This window comes from Lytechinus variegatus, chromosome 1, assembly GCF_018143015.1.
Source record: "Lytechinus variegatus isolate NC3 chromosome 1, Lvar_3.0, whole genome shotgun sequence".
Classification (NCBI taxonomy): Eukaryota; Metazoa; Echinodermata; class Echinoidea; order Temnopleuroida; family Toxopneustidae; genus Lytechinus; species Lytechinus variegatus.
Window position 1 is genome coordinate 72,667,870 of NC_054740.1, and position 20,769 is coordinate 72,688,638.

General features: G+C 36.7%; 3 protein-coding genes across 4 annotated transcripts in view; all 3 read left to right on the plus strand.

Moving 5' to 3' along the window:
- Nucleotides 1-6,550: 6,550 nt before the first annotated feature.
- Nucleotides 6,551-8,268, plus strand: LOC121431812 (G-protein coupled receptor GRL101-like). The gene is made up of 2 exons (XM_041629549.1): nt 6,551-6,621; nt 6,894-8,268. Exons 1-2 carry the CDS (start codon nt 6,551-6,553, stop codon nt 7,951-7,953), a joined length of 1,131 nt encoding a protein of 376 aa, XP_041485483.1. The 3' UTR covers nt 7,954-8,268.
- A 311-nt stretch (nt 8,269-8,579) lies between these two features.
- LOC121422171 lies at nt 8,580-13,804 on the plus strand. 2 transcript variants are annotated; one of them, XM_041617064.1, is made up of 2 exons: nt 8,580-12,441; nt 13,357-13,804. In XM_041617064.1, exon 1 carries the CDS (start codon nt 9,217-9,219, stop codon nt 11,074-11,076), a length of 1,860 nt encoding a protein of 619 aa, XP_041472998.1. In that variant the 5' UTR covers nt 8,580-9,216; the 3' UTR covers nt 11,077-12,441; nt 13,357-13,804. The 2 variants fall into 2 exon arrangements, with proteins under 2 accessions (XP_041472998.1, XP_041473004.1); XM_041617070.1 differs by having other exon boundaries at nt 8,580-11,324.
- A 1,629-nt stretch (nt 13,805-15,433) lies between these two features.
- Nucleotides 15,434-20,769, plus strand: part of LOC121431815 — a 32,859-nt gene continuing 27,523 nt past the window's right edge. The window contains exon 1 of the mRNA XM_041629563.1: nt 15,434-15,673. Within this exon, the coding sequence (XP_041485497.1) occupies nt 15,598-15,673 (76 nt within the window). The 5' untranslated portion in view covers nt 15,434-15,597. The remainder of the gene's footprint in view (nt 15,674-20,769) is intronic.

Sequence of the window (20,769 nt, forward strand, 5' to 3'; positions counted from 1 at the left end):
GTTCGTTGATCCGAAAACGAAATAAGGTTCGTTTTTCCGAAGGTTCGTTAATCCGAAAACGAAATAAGGTTCGTTGATCCGAAAACGAAATAAGGTTCGTTTTTCCGAAGGTTCGTTAATCCGAAAACGAAATAAGGTTCGTTAATCCGAAAACAAAATAAGGTTCGTTAATCCGAAAACGAAATAAGGTTCGTTAATCCGAAAACAAAATAAGGTTCGTTAATCCGAAAAATTAAAACCGGGAAAGCAGAGGCAAGGGGAGGGGGGCGGGGGACACTGTTGCCGTTCAATTATTATGAGGATGGGAAGGCAAGGGCGGCCGAACGAATTTTCGTTGGGGGGTAAAGCCAAAAATGAAACTCATACGTCAAAATGGGCACTTTGGTGATATTTTCACCTTAAGATTATCATCTGCTTGAAGTCATTGTGTGTTTGATAGTGATTAAGTAGAGAAAAACTTTTTTGAAGTGACTTCTTATTATGGCAAAATGTATATTTAGGATTTATTTTTTCGGGAGAGAGTATAATGAGCGAGCGGCTTGGTAAAACAAATTCAAAGGTGAAGTTGTAAAACGTTTTTGGGGTCAATTATTCTTAAAATGGCATTATTGCGAGGTGTTGCGAGCGTGAATCACAAGCTAAAACTTTAGGGTATTTCAATAAAAAATGAAAATAAGTTTTTAAAAATCCGATCAGATTTCTGCTGTCATTAAAAAGATGTGCATCTAACTAAAGAATTAATACGAGCGCAAAACGCGAGCTTATTAATAATAATAATAATATAGGATATTTATATTGCGCACATTTCCACCTTGTTAGGTGCTCAAGGCGCTCCTATATTACCCGGCTAAGCTAGGTGTTCATAGCGCACACAGCTTTTTAAGGAATTACTTCCTACCGGTACCCATTTACCTCACCTGGGTTGAGTGCAGCACATCGTGGATCAGTTTCTTGCTGAAGGAAATTACGCCATGGCTGGGATTCGAACCCACGACCCTAAACATACTGACCAGAAAAGAAACCTGTTGAAGAAAGTATTTAATGACCTCTTTAGGATGCATATTTCACCAAGCGAATGAGAGTGCGAAGCGCAAGCTGAAAATTTGCAATATTCCAGCCTGAAAACTTAACTTAACTTGTATACTTTAAAAAGAGTATTTCAATTCGAAAAAACATGAAAAACGGCATATTTATTTTTGAAAAAGGAACTTTCCCATTTTGGAAAATATTAATTTCCCTTTACTTTATTTCATTTTTGGAGTGCAAGTGCCCCCTGCCTCCCTCCCGGCGGATCCAACTTTCGTCAAATAGGGGGGGGGGGCAATTTTTTTTCAGTCATATTTTCCTCGATCGGCAGCTTAAAGTTGATTTTTGTTTGTTTCTTTGAAAGGGTAGTCCTAACAGTCAATAATTAGCTTTATACTTATAAAATAAAGTAAATATGTAATAACATGATAAACCCTTTTTAAATAATGCGAGCGCGAGCTATATATTTTTTTTAATATGATGGGCAATAAGTTTGTGATCTTTGAAACGAGATGCCTAATGTAACTAAATTTAGATAATAACTGCGAGCAAGAAGCGCGAACAGAAATTTTAAATATATAGGGGAAGGCGGGGTAAGTTGAGCATAGGGGCAAGTTGAGCCACCAGCCCCAGGCCAATAATGAATGAGTCAGACATTGTGGTGGTGTCATGTATTGATGACCCATAGCATAACCCCTAACCCCACCACATTGTTTCCAACTTTGAAACAAAAAGTAGTTTTTTAGAGGGAAAAATATGAATTTCAGCCAATAAAGTAAAAAAGAGTGTGAAATAGATAAGTGCTTTATATACACACACATCTTTAAATATAATAAAGACATGATAACAACATTATTAGTCCAGGTATGGATCTTCATTCTTGTCATAGTCTTTTATATGATGGATGCATAATAAATGTGTGGATACAAAATTATCGCACTAAGTTCGGACTGGGGTAAGTTGAGCCAAACATCATGGGGCAAGTTGAGCCATGGTAATTCCTATGGTAATGTATCTTAAAAAACAAACAAACCATAAAAATCGATTGAAATGCAGGCTGAAAGGAGCAAATTAACATGACTGCTCTTTTCCTTTTACAGGATGTTAGTATTTATAGAGAATTAGCAAGTGAAAAGACTTTAAACAAAAAATTGACATGCTGGTTCTCCCCCATACATTTTGTGCATAGTTTTTGTGGCTCAACTTACCCCAGAAGGTGGCTCAAACTTACCCCATATATGGGGCAAGTTGAGCCATTTGACATCGTTTTTTTCAAAGGTCACGATGACTTTCAGTGTGGGGATAGAAAGTTATATATAGGTGGAAAATATTTCAGAAGAATTAAATTTCAAGGCAAGGTACTTATTTCGACAAGATTATTAATCATATCAATTCTAACATGCAAAAAGCAAAAACTGTCACAACTTACCCCGCCTTCCCCTAAGCTCTGACCTGATCTAAAGGGGACATTTTAAGAACTTTTTGCAGTTAGTTATGAAGACGATGCGTGTTTCAACCAATGGCGGCGGAACGTATTTTCCTTTTTTCGGGGGGGGGGGGGCAGCAAAGCAAAAAAAGGGCCAATAGGGGCAATTTGGTGCAAACGGATATTTTCACCATGAGATTATCATCTGTGTAAAGAGGTTGTGTGTTTTGTAGTAATTAAATTGAGGAATTTTTTAAAGTGATCACTAGAGTTATATATTTACGTTTCATTTCTGCGAGCGTAGCGAGCAAGCGGTTTGGGGGAAAAATCAAATCTGAAGATGTAAAATTCGCCTTTTTGGTAAATTACTGTTAAAAGGGCATCCTTGTGAGATGTTGCGAGCGAATCACGTGCTCAAACCTTGGGAAATTTCATGTAGGCCTAGAATGAATATTGATATAGATATTATTTACCCAGAGAAGCCACTTCAGTTCTGAAAGCCACTTCAGTTCTCCCAGCTATTATTATTTTTTTTTTTACAAGAATGCTTAGAATGTCCAGTTTTCAGGTTGGAAAATCGGAAAAATTTGGCTCACGTTTCTCGCTCGCATCAAGTATTGTTTATTGGAGAAGTCATTCTATTCCTGGTTACAAATAAAAAAAAGTATAAAATGTCCAGTTTTCAGGTTGGAATATATCATCTAGAGGTTACTCGCACGCGACCAACACACTTGATCCCCTGCATCTTTAAACCATTTGCTTAGGTAGCAATTGCTCAGATAAAATCGAAATCAGCCTATGCTTGATCAGGGCGCCATTATTCTTAATGAAATACATGCTTTTGGCCACAACACACGCATGTATCATCGATCGTTATTACTATCATTGCATAATATCCTGTATTGTAATGACAACATCGTTTTTGTTACCAAAATGAATTATTTTTATTTTCGGAAATACGAACCTTATTTAATTTTCGGATTAACGAACCTTATTTCGTTTTCGGATTAACGAACCTTCGGAATTACGAACCTTATTTCGTTTTCGGATTAACGAACCTTCGGAATTACGAACCTTATTTCGTTTTCGGATTAACGAACCTTCGGAATTACGAACCTTATTTCTTTTTCGGATTAACGAACCTTCGGAATTACGAACCTTATTTCGTTTTCGGATTAACGAACCTTCGGAATTACGAACCTTTTTTCGTTTTCGGATTAACGAACCTTCGGAATTACGAACCTTATTTCGTTTTCGGATTGACGAACCTTCGGAATTACGAACCTTCGGAATTACGAACCTTCGGAAATACGAACCTTCGGAATAACCGAACCTTCGGAGTTACGAAGCTTCGGAATTACGAATGTATGCGCGTTATCCTTATGAACTTGTTTTATGTCTCATCATTTTGATCGACAGATACTTAGATGAAAACAAGATCCACCGTCTTGACGAGGGTTGTTTCCGGGACCTGCACAACCTTTTCTTCATGTAAGAATGATCTACGTAACATAATATAACCTATAACAGGGTCGTCCTTGTACAAAGACGACGGCAATCACAACATTCATGTCGAGAAACGCTGCGTATACCATTTCATTTTTTTTACCGAGACACCTAATTGGTCGAAATACAGGCCCGAACGATGGAAAGTACGCAGAAAAATAACACGTTTTATTAAGGTTTCTTTATAAATGTGTTTGTCTGAGTAGAGTATGCTTATAAAGGGTATTGTATAAAACATTAATCAAGGCAACAAGTTTGGTAATAAAAATGATAAAAGTGGCTTAGGAAATATCCAATTTGTACATTGAATATTGATCATTCTCACAGGACTTACTATAAGCCGGGACTATAAATTTATTGATGACTCTAGAAATTGTCTCCGAAAATGTCAATTTACCCCTTTTTCGGGGAGGGGGGGAGGTAGCTAATCTGCCAATGGAACATTGTTCATGTCAAAATGCTTTATGTTATTGACGTAAACTCGACTCAGTGTAATCTTAATAAAGCCTCCTCAAAAGCAACGGTCAAACATAATTATTACGATATTCTTTTTTTCTTTTTTACATTAGTAATTTCGAGGACAACAGCCTAGCTGAGCTTCGCCCAGGGACTTTTACCGATTTAGGTGGCTCTTTACAACGGCTGTAAGTATGCATATCTGTCGCCATGACTACAAAAAGTTGGCAAAAATAATGAGCAAAAATTAAGACAATTCATAGTTGTAAAGGTGAGACATTTTACTGAATGGAGACGCTGTCATCAAGAACAGCTTGGCGGATGTCGACAAGGTTGATTCGGTCTCAGGTGATAAGAAATTTAGAATATTACAGAAAAACTCGTACAAATGAGGGTGCATTGCAAGTAAATTAACAGGAAGACAGCAATGTAGAAGAAATGTAAGAAAACAACTATCAGAGAATAGAATTCATGATTTATATGCTAGACGATGATCTCACATTGCATTAGGTGCGGATTATATATGTTTCAGTTCATGTAGGTAAATAATTCCAAAGAAAAGGGCCATTATTATTATGTTGATTTGATTTGTGGGCGACTAATGATTTTAGGATTGGTAAGGCATAAATTCTTAGAAATGTGGGTTGAAAAAGAAGTTGATTATTTTCAGGTTGTGAGTATGGCAACTTGAAGAGAATTAAATTGAATCGGTAACATTTTAATGTTTTTGATCTAGCAAAATTAGTATTCGGAATAGGAACGTTGAAGAAACTATTACTGATTGAAATGTCTTTTCTTGATATTTTCTTATAACAAGGATTCTGGAGGACAACCTGATAACATCATTCAATGCTTCAATACTGGAAGGAATGGGGGAGCAGTTTATTATGTTGTGAGTCCATGTTACGGTCTTTACCACAAATACATCTCCTGAGTTTATCAATTAGTCATCTAAAATGCATCCAGGATAAAATCGAAGAAAGTGACATAAAATAGGATTGAGAATCAATTGAAACATGCTTATTATCAATTTCTCATCAAAAGACGATACTTTATAGAGCCGCGGTAAACTTCCTGTTGGCCAATCGATTTGTAATAACTTCTTGACTTTAACATTTAAGGCGACAGTATGCTCTTCAATTACACCCCTGCATTAGATGGGTTCGGAACTTCAAGAGGTAGAATAATTATCTGTACAAACTTTCTCATTCTTTCTTTTCTTGTGCGCCTCGGAATAGAATATTTCTAGATAGATGGTGCTATATAAATACCTATTATTATTATTATTAACGTTAAATCGTAGATGGGTTCAAGATTTCCAAAAACAAACAGATGGATGGATTCGGTAACGTTAAATAACCAACCTACATAATCTAAAAAACATAACACACCGACACTTTTTTAATTAATTTCTTGAACAATTTCCATGTATATTTGCTCCCCCGCCCCAAAGGGTATTGGTCCGCAACCCTATCTACTTCATTGAACCAGGGACCTTTCGCGACCAACCTCAACTCACAGATTTGTAAGTACATGAATGAAATAAAAGTAAAACTCAAAACATTGAGGGGTGTATGATGCCAATATTATAATATTATCATATATCGTATTGTCATACAAAAGTTTTGGTTTAAGTTAATGTTCGAAAGTTTGAAATTTGAAAGTTTATTGAAACTCAAGACCCTCTTGGGGTATCAAAGTAAACTTTGCCTACGTAATGAGTATTTCAAATAAAAAGTGCCAACATTGAAGAAGTAATAAAAAAGGTTAATGTTTCCTTTTTCGGATAAGGGAGATCATTTTTAACAACATAATTTCCGTTGTCAACGACTAACATCAAATGTAAAAGACGAACTTTCTGTAAAATAAATAAATCTTGAAAGTCAAGATAATAAGTCTCTCTGGAATTGAAAAAAGCATTCTCTTCTTGCAGAATCGCCAATGACAGCAGTATTATTATTCCACTCAAGAATTTGAATAAAATCAGAATGAAATAAAATGCAAAATATTCCTTTGACATTGGTTTTGCCTCATATCCTCCAATGGATGACATCTAGATTTTGTTATTCAGACGGGTAGTCTCTATAACATTTTTATTTTCATTGTTATTATTATCATTATCTTTAAAGGCGTATAATGGCCAGATCCTCAAAACCAATGCTTCTCTATCCCGAGCTTTTCGAAGGTCTTGTGAATTTACAGGTTTTGTAAGTATTACCTGTGTGATACGTATTTACTCTTGGTTAATCACGATTATTTTTTTTACTCCTTGTCTTTAGTTTTTGTCTAATAAATTCGATTCCTGTTGTCATTTTTCGAATATTAGACGAATTAGTTTGAATGTTTGGATTTGGAAATTTCTTCCATCGCAATTGTTATTTTAGTTTTTGTAGTTAGTGCCTGAGTTGTGTCTCAAATGCGTATTGACATAATGCAATTGTTACGAAAGATCAATACAACTGTATTTTTTTTCATACAGACATGTGTACGACCCAAGACTGTGCTGTATACGTCCGGTTGGTGCAGAATGTGTAAATAGAGAACCACCACATCCACTCTTTACCTGCCGCAAGACATTTCTTCAAAACACAACCATCAAGGTGTTTATCTGGATACTCGGTCTCAGCGCTTTGGTTGGCAACGCGTTTGTCATTATCATGAGGTTGCGAACCAAGCACGAAACCACTATATCTTCTGTTCAGTCAACACTGATTACCAACCTAGCTGTGTCCGATTTTCTGATGGGTGTCTATATGATCATCTTAGCTGTAATGGATATTTACATAGGGGATTCCTACTTCTGGGAGGGTAGATCCGAGGAATGGCGAAAGAGCAATACCTGTCAAATTGCAGGATTCATCTCCGTCTTAAGCAGTGAGGCATCCGTGTTTCTTATCACTCTCATATCAGTTGATCGGTTCATCTGCATTGTATTTCCCTTCAGTCAAAAGCGACTGGGGGTTGTCTCTGCTCGTGTTTTCTCTGGCTTCACCTGGGCACTGGCTCTTGTGGTCAGTAGCATTTCAGTCGCGTTTGGCTTTTTGAACACCGACGCATACAGTCTCAGTGACGTTTGCGTTGGTCTTCCCCTCATCCGCAAGCAGATTGATCTGTATGCCGCAGTAGATACTTACACCAAGTCGATTTACGGCTTTACCGAATTCGCCATTATTTCTGGGACATCGATTCCCACTTGGCAGTATGCGATTGCCCTCTTCCTCGGTGTTAATCTGCTCAGCTTTGTGGTGATCTGCTTGTGCTACATAGCAGTTTTCATCAAGGTGTACTTCGCTGGAAGAAGTGCTGGCCGGAAGTCAAAGTCCCTAGATCAGGTGAAGATGGCCAGCAAGATGTTCCTCATTGTTGGAACTGATCTGTGCTGTTGGATGCCAATCATTGTCATTGGAATCCTAGTCCAGGCCAATGTGGTTGTTGTGACTCCTGATATCTATGCCTGGCTCGTAGTCTTTGTCCTACCCATCAATTCATCAATCAACCCATATTTGTACACAGTGGCAAATCGCGTTTCCTCTAAATGACACTCTTTTTGATTCAAGCTCTTCGAATACCTCTTTTCACATAACTAAGAAATATATACAATCGCTTCACTTTTTCGTCAAATTGGAGTTTTAGAATAAAGCCCGGTGCACATTACAACGACCTATTGCAATCTGATTTCAAATACATTGTAATGAAATTCGATATAAAGAATGAATGTTCCGAACATTGATATGAATACAGAAATCGCAATTCCAGTCTATTCCAGGCCTCCCTGTAGGGATAAAATCTAAATGCAACGGCTTCAAGCAAAACATTTGAAATTAATTTGCCAAAATCAAGAACATTTCAGTGTATACAATAGGTGTTCAAACGTGAATGATTTTTAACACCGGGGGGGGGGGGAGATTCGGGGGCCTAATCTTCATCTAATAAAAAAGCAACATCCCCTTTAATCAATACAACACTTAGAGAGAATATAGCGGGACCCATAGTTATTTTTTGTCGGTGGCACAGGTTTTCGAAACTCCTCAGATTTACCACTTCGTCAATTATTTAGTCATTTATCTATATCTGTATCTATTTTCAAATGAATATGGGAATTAATACCGATATTTGTTTTCATCACAATTATCTTTATTGAATTTTATTATTATTACTTCCATAACCTAATGTGTACTGGTTTTTTAACATACTCGATGATGGGTAATGAAACAATCCAATATCTTGAAGGTGCCTTTATGGTCTTTGTGAAGTTTTATTTTATTTTTTGCCGGTCCATTATGGCAAAGCCTTGGAGAGTGAGCATTCATCTCAATTGTATGGCACCCTCTTTTTCCACCATGACGTAATTGATCATTGAATGCAGAAGTACAATATTATACCTGACCATCTGTGGTAAATGAAACTACAATTATCTACATCATTCGGTGGTAGAAGGCAAGCGTGGTGACCTCTTCTTACTCAGTTTATTTTTCATCAGGATATAAAAGTTGTGTAATATCCGCAAATCGAATATCCTATCGTCTGATCATTTCCATTGTAGTGAGTTCTAATCTCTGTTCGATCATTAACTTTAATCATGAAAAGCGTCCAGTCAAAGAGGAAATGACTGCTGTATATATTATCTTTGTTTCAAATAACACTGAAAAATAATCATTGTCGTCACGGTCATCACATGGAGACGGACACGTAGTTGGATCAATGAGACCTACTTAATATTCCTCTCCTTATAATCTTCTCTACATAGCTGTCAGTCAGTTTGTTAAGAGTTTAGTTTTAAACAAATCCCACTTTTAATCGACATGATGAAAGCAACTTCGGTTTTCACAGGTGTTTTGTTTCTTTTGGGAAGCTGTTACAGCATAAATTCACTTTCTCTGGACATCGGTGATGTAGAATTTCAACAAGTTACCGTTAATGCTGGCGAAAGTGCGACTTTGGAATGCCAAGCAGGAACCGCCAACAACGATGACGTTTACTGGTTATCCGTACGATATCGCCGTTTCATTAGCAAAAATGATATACTCTTCGACTATGGAACCGATTGGGATAACTTTGGAATAAGCGTTGATACGGTTGATAGTTTGAATCGCATCTATTACCTTGATGTGTATATGGCGAGTGAGGACGTGAGCGGTATTTACATGTGTTACAGCTCTATAGGTTTGGACAAGCTAGTACTATGGGCAGGAGAGGTGATCGTCATTCCTGGAAATGATTTTCCGAGTTCACTTGATACCTCAGTCTTTGACCCATCCAAAATACCGAATCCTTCACATTCTTTACAATGTTCTGCGACTTATATTCCGCCGATGATGAATCTGATTAATGTAAACGAAGAGGAGATGGAGGTTAGGTGTAGCTGGTCTGCTCAAGATCATCCTGACGCCCGGCCAATGTTGTTCTGCAATGGCAAGGAACTCCTGAGCAAGTACTTTGTTGGTGAGATAGTGACGGCAAGGGTGATGCTTAACAATATCGAAGAATGCTTTAACTTCACATGTGCCTTGAAAGGGATGATAGGCGAGAGCCCTTTTGAAGAGACCTGCTCTTATATGCAAAATGAACGATCGGGGTTATTGGCTCAAGTTCGTCGCCAAGGTGTCCGGATTGATCCATTGTACAGTGTTATCCAGCAGGGAATGGATGCCATGTTTGTCTGCATCTCAAGTTCGGAAGCACCCAACGGAACGTTTCATTGGAACGTGTCTTCAAGATTGTATGATCCAGGAGACCTAATCAGTAACATGGAGGTAACGCAGTCCAACAAAGCAAGCATGTTGATGATAAAAGACATTCAGATACTTACAGACGAACCCCTGATTGTCAGCTGTCAACTGATAAGCGAGGACCAAACTGAGAGCATCTTGATTTCGGAAGCACTGTTAACAATCATGTCTCAATTATCTGACTATTCTCACAAAAGATCTACCAATATTTTTGATGAAACATTTGGTATGACTATAGTCTTACCTTTGATTGTTTCGGTATCAGTTTTGTTTGTTATTGCTGTATGCTTTCTCATTTTCATTTGCAAGACGAGAAAGCGTAATAACGAAGCTGTGACTCCCAAAGAAGGAGCCAACAATAACGAAAATCGGAAAATGCCCGTGTATGTGTCAATGAAAAACATTATGAGCCGTAACATCACGAAGAGACCCAAGCATCCCAGCCCTGCAGAAAAAGGAGCAAGTGGTCCGGATATTCAAGTAAGAAAATCCCCGGCTCTCGTTCCACGGGTCAACCATCCTGCGCAAGGAAAGACCCGTTCCAACATAAAAGAAAGTCAATCCACGGACTCGCTCGGGGTGAAACTTCCCATTTGTATATCGGATGACGGTGACTATCTATTACCTGACGGGGCGCAAGGCGTTGATGATGACAGCCAAATCGTTCTCCGTGCCAAAAATTCAAGACACCCCAGAGCACACTATCCACCAACAGAAGTTCTGGTAGGAAGCAAGAAAATGATGTCCGCAAGATCATGGCAAGAGGATCAGGTGGACAAAAGTGGTTACCTCGTTCCCAGCATGGTAGTGGATGATGATATAGGAGTGTATGTGTATGCCACCAGTGATGTAATGGGTGGAAACCTGAAACCCCCTCGGCGAAAGACATCGAGTTGCCATGAACTGTCAAATTATTCGTATGCGAGTTACTAGAACTTTCATGTTCTAATTGACATCACTATACGCACACCCTGTAAAGAGAACTAATAAACATGTTGACTCGTTAAACGCGTTCAGTCAACAAACATTGATCCACGCATAACACTTAAAGATTACTTGAAAACATGTGAATATAATCATCTCTGTCTCTGTGTTTTGATTTTCATTCACACATGAATAAATAAATCAGTGTTTACATACTTTCTGCTGTCATGATGATCGGATGGACCTTTATTTTATAAGTGTGTCTTGAAGTGTGAGTGAAGTGCAAATCTCCGAGGGCAGCGAGGTACTTCTCCAAGATTTTTTGGTTTTTAATACTTAACTTATTTGTTGGCTTTGTATTGTCCTCCTGGTTCAAGTTGGAAATAGGTGAAAGACGGCGATGTTATTGTTGTACTCATTTTGCACAGACGAAAGAATTCCTGCAGCAATATTATAAAAAAGGAATCGCATATGGTAACTTTATTCATAACTGAAGTGATTATTAACCCCGGAATACAAACAGATATAAATAAATAGAGTAAAATCAAATTAATCACAGATTGAAACTGGACGCATGACATTTTGTAATTACAAATGTCAAAGAACGATCTTATGCAATCATTAAGCTTAATACTGTCTGTTATTTTCTGTGATGTCTTTTAAAAGACAATTCACTTCATCAAGAATTAAACACTACATGCATAAATTTTCCATCATAGAATTAATTCATGAATTTTAAAACTATTTTGATAGATTCAAAATAAAATTTTCATTCACTGTCTTAGGATTAACAAGAAATCACATTTTTTTTCCACTTGGAGATGTTTAAAGGGGAAGTTGACGCTAGCGTTTAGTTGATTTTGTTAAAAGGAGGAAAACAAAGGAAACGTACTAGCTAGGAGTAGGATGGTGCTGCTTGTGCATATCCCTGAAAGCATAACCGAGATGGGAATATTGAAAGTTTCAGTTTTGTGACGTCACATATAAGCAGCTCCTTTACATGTCATGTGATAGGCCTACACATACCACAAAATGCAATTATAAAATGTCTTACCCTAAAATGGATTTACTCTAGCATCAGATGCATTATTGATCATACACGGTGCAATGAGATAAATATTTCAAATCACGATACAAAATTGAAATATTAACAAAAATAGGTATAATATACATGTAAATTGATGTTTTAGTTCATATGACTTTAGGGAACCGAACTGCTGGCATAGGACGTCACGAAGTAAAACGTCGTACCTCTACAATTCTTATGTATTTATTTGTTCAAACTTCACCAATATCACTTTTTTCTACATTACATTAAGCTTATCACCAGGGTAAATCTGCCCGTTAAGCCTTCATTAAAATGTCGTCAGAGGTGTTTGTCAAAGGCGCTGTCACACCTTGGCGTTTTAGACAGCGTATGCCCGACGTATCAACATTTCTCTAAAACGTCGGCATACGCTGAACTTTGATTTTTTTTCAACTCTGGGCGTATACTTAGCGTATTCATAACGAGTTGGACGTATACATAACGTATTAGTAACTTATATCGAACGCTTCGTTAACTTAGAAGTAACGTATTCCAACGAATGCTTAGCGTATTGCTGGCGTACACAACTTATGCCCCACGATAGACTAACTTACGCATAGCATAGCGCGCGGCAGCGTATCGCTGACGAACACGTGTCGTAGCCTACAATAAGGCTGCCGCTCGACTATTCAAATCATAACCGCACGATACATCACCTATCAACACCACCGCCATGCCAAATAAAACTTCTGTGAACCCCACCTTTATATACCAATTCCTATAAACGTTGTCAATACGCCATTATACGGTAGCTGTAAGTTATAAACACGTTCAGTAAGTTTTGTGGTCGTCCGGAGCACGTCTTCATACGTCAATATACGTTGGAGTAAAGTTACACATACGTTCAAAGCACGTTACTCATAGTTTAGAAGTAAGTTTAAGGGTACGCTGGACATTATCTCGACGTACATCGACTTATGAGTAACTTACGAGTAACGTGTGTCAACGTGTATCAACGATCGCGTAACTTGCCTACAACTTATGGCCCGCGTATGCGGGACGTATGAGCCGTACGCTGGCATACGTCGAAAAATTTTGTGCTTGCACAAAAATTTTCGACGACCTCGCCGTATGACGACGTATACCAGCGTGTTTTAGCGTACTCTTAACGTATGCAAAACTTACCCGTAACGTATTCGACGTACGCCAGCGTATTCGCCAAATTCCTCGTACGTCGGGCATACGCTGTCTAAAACGCCAAGGTGTGTCAGCGCCTTAAAATAGCTTATTAGTTGGGTGATGTGTTACATGATCACCAGTGAAAGTGAATTGTATACCGTGTATCATAACGCTCGCAAACTGTCGAATTAATGAGTTGTACAACATGCTTATATGAATGTATTTAATAATGCCCTATTTAATTGTAATATTTTACCAAAGAATATATACTATACTGTGTATATCTATATGTCTAAATAATGCATCGTGAATGTAAATACTTGAACAATAATAATATAATATTATTCAATTATGTTTCCGAGTGTATTGAACAGTTGAAGTTTAAAAGTATGTTTTGTGTTTTGTGACAATAAAGACATTCGGCAACCATCATTACCAGTGTGTATCTATTCCTCGAATTGCTTTAGCGCCGAGTTGGTAGCTCGGCTACATCCATGGTAGTAAATTATGATAGTAACTGTGCTATATAGAGTAAATGGACCATATATTTTTTTAAATCATCATTTCTATTATTATTATCATTATCATTATTGTTATAATATTATTTTTCTTTATGTATCAACTTACTTAATTCTCTCTCTCTTCCCCTTTTATTTATTCATTTATTTATAATTTTTTTTTTTGGTGGGGGGCTCCTTGACCTAGCCTGACCCCATTCCCCATTGATATTAGTTATAAGGTTACAAGCATCAAAACTATGAAATCGTTCTTTCCGGCATGATGTAGCAGTGTGTATCAATGTGTGCGTGTGTAAGGGTGTGTGTAGGTGTGTGCACCAGTGTGTATCTAAAGAAGTTATTCCTCGACTGGCAGCTCGGCTCCCTGGTAATTATACAGTACGTCCCAGAATAAACGAAGCCGAGACATTTCAAAAATGTGGTTTTCTTTTTGAAACCCAGATACCCCCGAAAGATGAGTTTTTGATATCCTTTCTTCAAATTGTATTTGCTCACTCATGCGTGAATGAAAAATAATCTAAGTAATATCAGATCAAAGAAGAGATTCTAAGCTTTAAATTGGTAGGTCATTTTTCTATTTTATGTATGATTAAGTAATGATAAATGATCGCTAAATCTCGGTTTCGTTTTTTCTGGGACGCGCTGTATAATATCAAGACATACATTACAGTAAATGGTCCGTATCTTTCTTAGTATTCATCATTATTTTGCTGTACCATAGTTATCAATATACTTAATTCTCTATCTATCTCTCTCTCTTTTTTTTTTTGGGGGGGGGGTGTCCTTAACCTAGTCTTACCCCATTCCCCATTAATCTTAGTTATAAGGATATAAGCATTGAAACTAAATGAAATCGATGGTACAGTTTCCTGCTTGATGTAGCTTAATGACCAACTTTATGGTGTAGAGTGGATATTCTGGTTGATTCATGCATCTGTCATATAGTGTGAATGCAGTCCGGCAATACACACATGTTTGAATGTATACTCATACCACAGAGTTATATAAAAGTACGTATTTACCAAATATACAATGTATATTTACCCATATACATAAGAAATTACGCATTACACAATTTATAATATATGTAAATAAATGATGGACATCATGGTAACATGATTAGATATACGTGTATTATTATCAGATAAATTTCATTAACATGTGGCATGTCAAGGACATTTTTTCTCGTACCGGAAATCACTGCCACAATTGAATGACTGATAACAAAACTCTGCAACCGCAAAGAAAGTTGATTTATCCAAAAGTAATGCTTCGAATAAATGGGATATAAAGTGAGAGTATATTCAAATATTCAGACTGAATTAAAACTATGGTAATAAATTTAAAATTTCATTGTGGGATAAATATATTTCACGACTTCTTGGGTTTCACAATATATATATTAGCATGATTAGAGAGAGAGGGGGGTGGTGTGTGTGCGTTCATGAGCACATCGAAGGTTGCGAGTGTGAGTGAGTGAGTATGGTGGGCGTGCGGACGTATGTGTGTGTGTGGGCGTGTGGACGAGGGAGGTTGTGTGTGTGTATGTGTGTGTGTGTGTGGGGGGGGGCTTTTTACAGTACCATATCATTCTATCGTAGGTTCCCCTCGCTATTGTGTCATTTGCTTCATATGATGAGTTGGAAATCCCACATTGGCTTGCATTCGACTTTCGCTTAGTAAACAACGGATAATGATCGCGCATACATTTCATTTGACTCGATCTCATCTTCTTACATTACTGGAATAGGGAATTTTCTGACATGTTGATGAGACAGTCAATTTCATCGGGATCTGAAGTTTGAAATGGCAGAAATAAGAAAAGCATCGAATTGGTTTAACTTTTTGAGCACACTACTGTTAGTATGTGCACTTTCAAGAGGTAAGTAATATCTGACTGACAATTTATTGGTAGCATGGTTGATCAAGTGCGCTATCGTACTATATTACATATAGGTTTGTAATCCAATTATTTCAACATTTTTCAAATATTTTTAGCTCCATGATGATTTGGTTATCGGATGAGCTATGTATCAAATCGACGTATGCATTTATTCCTACTTTCGTATTATACAATACTTAAAGCGAATAACAATCCTAAGCCCATGCATGGGTCCTTAGATTGGTGGGGGGAGGGGGGGGGGGGGGGGGTGGTGTTACTTTGACACAAATCGTTGGCCATCGTCAAAAAAAAAATGCTGGATGTGTCAATATTTTCCTCAATAAATTCCTAAACCGCCCCTAGAAAGGTTTTCAAGTAAGAAGGGTCGACATTTTGTATATTTTTATTGGAAGGGGGGGGGGGGGGGGCGCAAACCCCTAATGAATAGATCCCGCATTGGCATATGTACGGCGGTTTACGGCAGTACAATTGTCTATATCTGTGGAAAATTCAACAACAATGTCTCTAAATAATTCATAGCTCAGCACCCTTATATTGAAAAAAAAATACATGTAGCAATAACAAAAAAATATAAAAAAATAACGTTAGGTTCCTTTTTTGTGCATGGAGCCTAGACCGAAAATATATATATATATATATATATATATATATAATATATATATATATATATATATATATATATATATATATATATACATACATATTCCTTTTTTGTAAGATGAAGTGAAAGCTTAGAAAGAAAAACATCACATGGGAAATCCTCTTGCAACATTGATGACGTATAACATGTATAAGCATGGAAGGGAAAAAATGTTCGCTTCATTTACAAAGTTACAGGTATTCTAAATTGTGTGATCGACATTTATTGATTGACTGAATACAAGATTTATTTTGTTCAACTTTTCAACATCAAAATTACAAAGTAAGGCAAAACGAATGGATGGGTTAATCCCGTAAATTCCCGGCCTCGCTATTGTGATATGTGCTTCACGATGAAGAAGAGCGGGAAATCCCACGTTGCCTTTGACCTTCGATCAGTACATAACGAATAATGATCTTGTGTGCACAAATCATATCCGATACTACATGTCATTTAACTCAAACAGATTCTCAACACACATTTTATGGAACAGGGATATACTTACGTTTATTGATTGATTAATACGTTAGTTAATTTCATCAAAATATAGAATTTGGAATGGCAGAAATAAGCGCAGCATCTTGGTTAAACTATTTCAGCACATTTCTGTTAGTATGTGCATTTTCAAGAGGTAAGTGTTTTGACCGTTCTAACGTTCAACTTTGTCAATTTTCTGTCATAATGTTACACAGGTGTGTAGTATCATGTTCACGAGCCAGCAATTAAGAGCCAACAATCTCTCTCCCCAAAGGTATGGGGGACGAGGGGCTGGAAAATCTGACAAGTAAAAAAAAGAGGGGGGGGGGGGGTATCACCCCAAAAGTAAGGTCAGCATCTCACCCAAAATAAATGTTTTATTTCGATTTTAAATGATGTCTTTCTTTCCATCATAAACGACCAAAAAATTATAGTGGTTTTCCATTTAAGAAGAAGGTCGATATTTTGCCATTTTGGTATGGAGAGGGGGGCTTCACCCATCCCCTACTGCATAGATCCCGCAGTGGCCTACGGCGGGGTGCAATAGTCCACTTTTGCACATCAAGAGCATTAATGGGTGTGTCGTGGTCTTGTGGTTCTGACTTTGAAACAGGGGGTCGTGGGTTCGAATCCCAGCCATGGCGTGTCTTCCTTCAGCAAGAAATTTATCCACACTGTGCTGCACTCGACCCAGGTGAGGTGAATGGGTAGGAGTAATTTCTTGCATGCACTGAGCGCCGAAGGTGGTGGCTCGAGCTAAAGCCGGGGTAATAATAGCAGCGCTTTTAATCCTCAGGTAAAAAGCGCTTTATAAATCCAGCTATTATTATCATTATTAATTACATGTAGTCATTTAGCAAATGTACAACAGTATCTGAAAATCATTTAGATGTCGGCACCCTTGAAGTGGTTTATCTGAAAAAAAAGTAATTGGTCTTATCCTAGATGAAATAATGTATTTCTAACTTAATACAGGAAGCGAAAATATAGAAAGAAGAACGTCTGAAAAATCCCAAATGCCCTCTGCTTTTGAGTCTTATTATGATATGTGCAGCACTGGAAAGGAAAGTTATGTTCTTTTTATAAAATCACCGTTATTCTATAAACTTGCGTGTATCTCCCAAAATGCAATTTATTGATTGATTAAGGATATACTTTGTTCGAACTTTGTTTCATTTTTTTTTCAACAATAAACTTACGAAGCAAGGCAAAATACCATAATGAAATTAAAATGGAAATTTTGGGGATGGTTGAGCTGCTTATTTAGATTCCCTTGACTGAATAACAATTGATACAGAATTCTAGATATAACACCTTACAACCTGATTTAGTACATCATCCGATCAGGTATTGTTAAGATTAAAACAAAAAACCGATACCAATCTCAATTAAGAGCCTTTTCAAAATTTATATTATTAATTGCTTTAAACACAGTGTTTTTAGTGTTCATTTAATTCGCAAAAAAACCCAACTGTTAGTTAAATAGTCAAGTTGAAAGACCACTAAACTGTAAAAGAAAACATTGATATTTTATTCATGCGCGACCGGTTCTTCCTAAAAAAATAAAACAGTTATTAACATTTCCCAAAACCTAAAAAGGAATTTAAATTTTCTGATGAATGACTATTAATGTTGCTCCTTTTTCATTCAGCAAAAGAATCAAATACTTTGCACACCCTAATCCAAAACAGTTTCAAACACAAATAGATATGACAGTTATTTATAAATTATAACATTTTTTGCTCTTAAGGAATATTCAGGTATTATGTGAATAAGGCGTTAATTGAAAAATATAAGTACATTCAACATGATTGTATATGTAATAATATTTTTGCCAAATTGGAGTTTGATTTACATAATCGAATCAAGCTAGCAATACGTGAATTTTCATAAATGTATATTGAACCAAATCAAATCAAGTAAATAAAAAATGCGTATTAAAATACAAAAGAAATAATTAAAAATAATAAAATCTACTTATACTTTTAATGTTAACTACAAACTCAGATAATTTATTTTACAGTGTAGGCATTATTATTAAAAAAAAAACCCGCACACAAGCCCTCACTGTCCCCACAGACAGCAATCTTATCACGTTTTACGTTTACGGTATGAAATATATATCGGTTAAATCGCAGAACTTCTTACAAACGCATCACCGAAGACAAAGTGAGCCAAGATAGATGAGAAATAAGTCATCACAACACGAAACAAAATTAATCCAGAACATGGCATGATATAAATAAAAAGAAAACAAGGCTTGACAAAGTAGATAGAAAGTGAAAAAGACACAGAGAGAAAGGCAGACAGAAATGGAGGGAGAGGGAAGGGAGAGAGAAAGAAAGAAAAATGACATCCGAGCCCGAGAAGGAAGAACCAGTTCAACTGGACCTGTTTGACCAGTAGATTTTCAATGGTATACTCTGAAAATAAGAACATTAGTTTACTGGTAAACTGTTCCAGTTAAAATTATATCTATAGCCCATTAAACTGGTCTTTTATTACTGGTCTCCAGATAATTTTTAACTGGAATTTAAACTGGTCTTGATTAATGGAGTTTGATACTTGTCTCAGTGATCTCACTGATGTTTGTAAACTGGAATCAAACTCAATTGGTCTTACTGGTGCTTCTGGTATTTCTTACTGGTCTGATTGGTGCTCTGTATCAATTTATCATACACATTACTTTCATATCATGATCGGTGAAATGTTGTGGCAAAGATAAGGTAAATAATCTTTCTGCTTTTATTTGAAATATGTATTGCAATATTACACATTTTCATTGTGAATTAGTTCACAGATTTATGTATTTTTTTTTACATTGAGCATGTCGAGTGTCATAACATGGATATTTTATTCTTGATTTTGTTTTTTTTTGTTTAAAAATGTAAATATGCAATGAGGTAGACCTAAATCACGTGATCAGCAGCATCAAAATTACCAGTCATGACCAGAGTTTATTTCAAACAAAAACTGAAATTAGACCAGTTGACTTCTCTGGGGATATCAACTGTCCCGGTAAAATATATTGGAAACCAATACAATGAAAAATACTGACCAAACTGGTCCAGCAGACACCAGTTTGATGGAAAATAATTTAACTGGTACATAATTTGCTTGAACTCGTATAGATTTGATGGAAGTGGTTTCAAGTTGATTTTTATTCGTCAAGTTAACCAGTAAAAATGTACTGGAAACCATAAAAAAATACCGTTCATACTGATCCTTTATACACAGCAAAAAACTGTGGTGTTGACCGGTGTACATAGAGGACACACCAGTTATTTTACACTGGTGTTGAATTGGTGGTGTTAGTTTTACACCTATAGGTGTTATTACAACACCTTTTGTTGTTACATATACACTATTTGGTGTTATATTTAATCCCTAGGGTGTAATTTTAATATCTCAGGGTGTGGTCCTCTATTAACACCAATTGGTGTCAGTTTTTACAGGTGTATACACCTGTTTGATGAAAACAATTTTAGCTGGTATTAATACTTTTCTTAAACTGGCATCAATGTGATGGGGTTGGTTTCCTGGTCCAGTTAAAAAAACAACTGGACCAGTAAAACATTATTTGAAAACAGTACCCCCCCTCCCCTCTGCACAAAAAAAAAATACTGTTCATACTGATCCAGTATACACCAGTTCATGAAAACACTTTAATTAGCTGGTATTACTTCTTTTCTTGAGCTGGTACACTTGAGAAACTGGTCTTCAGTTCATTTATCATGTTTATACTGGTCTGGTCCAGTTAGAAATCAACTTTCCCATTAAGAAGATGCTTGAAACCAGTAAAATACGAATACAGGGGAGCGTTTCATCAATATTTTCATCCGACAAGTTGTCAGATCTGACATCTTTCCTTGATTCTGATTGGCTGAGAGGTACTGTTCCTATGGTAACTGTCGGATAAAGTGTTACTTGTCAGATAAAACATCTGACAAGTCCTTTC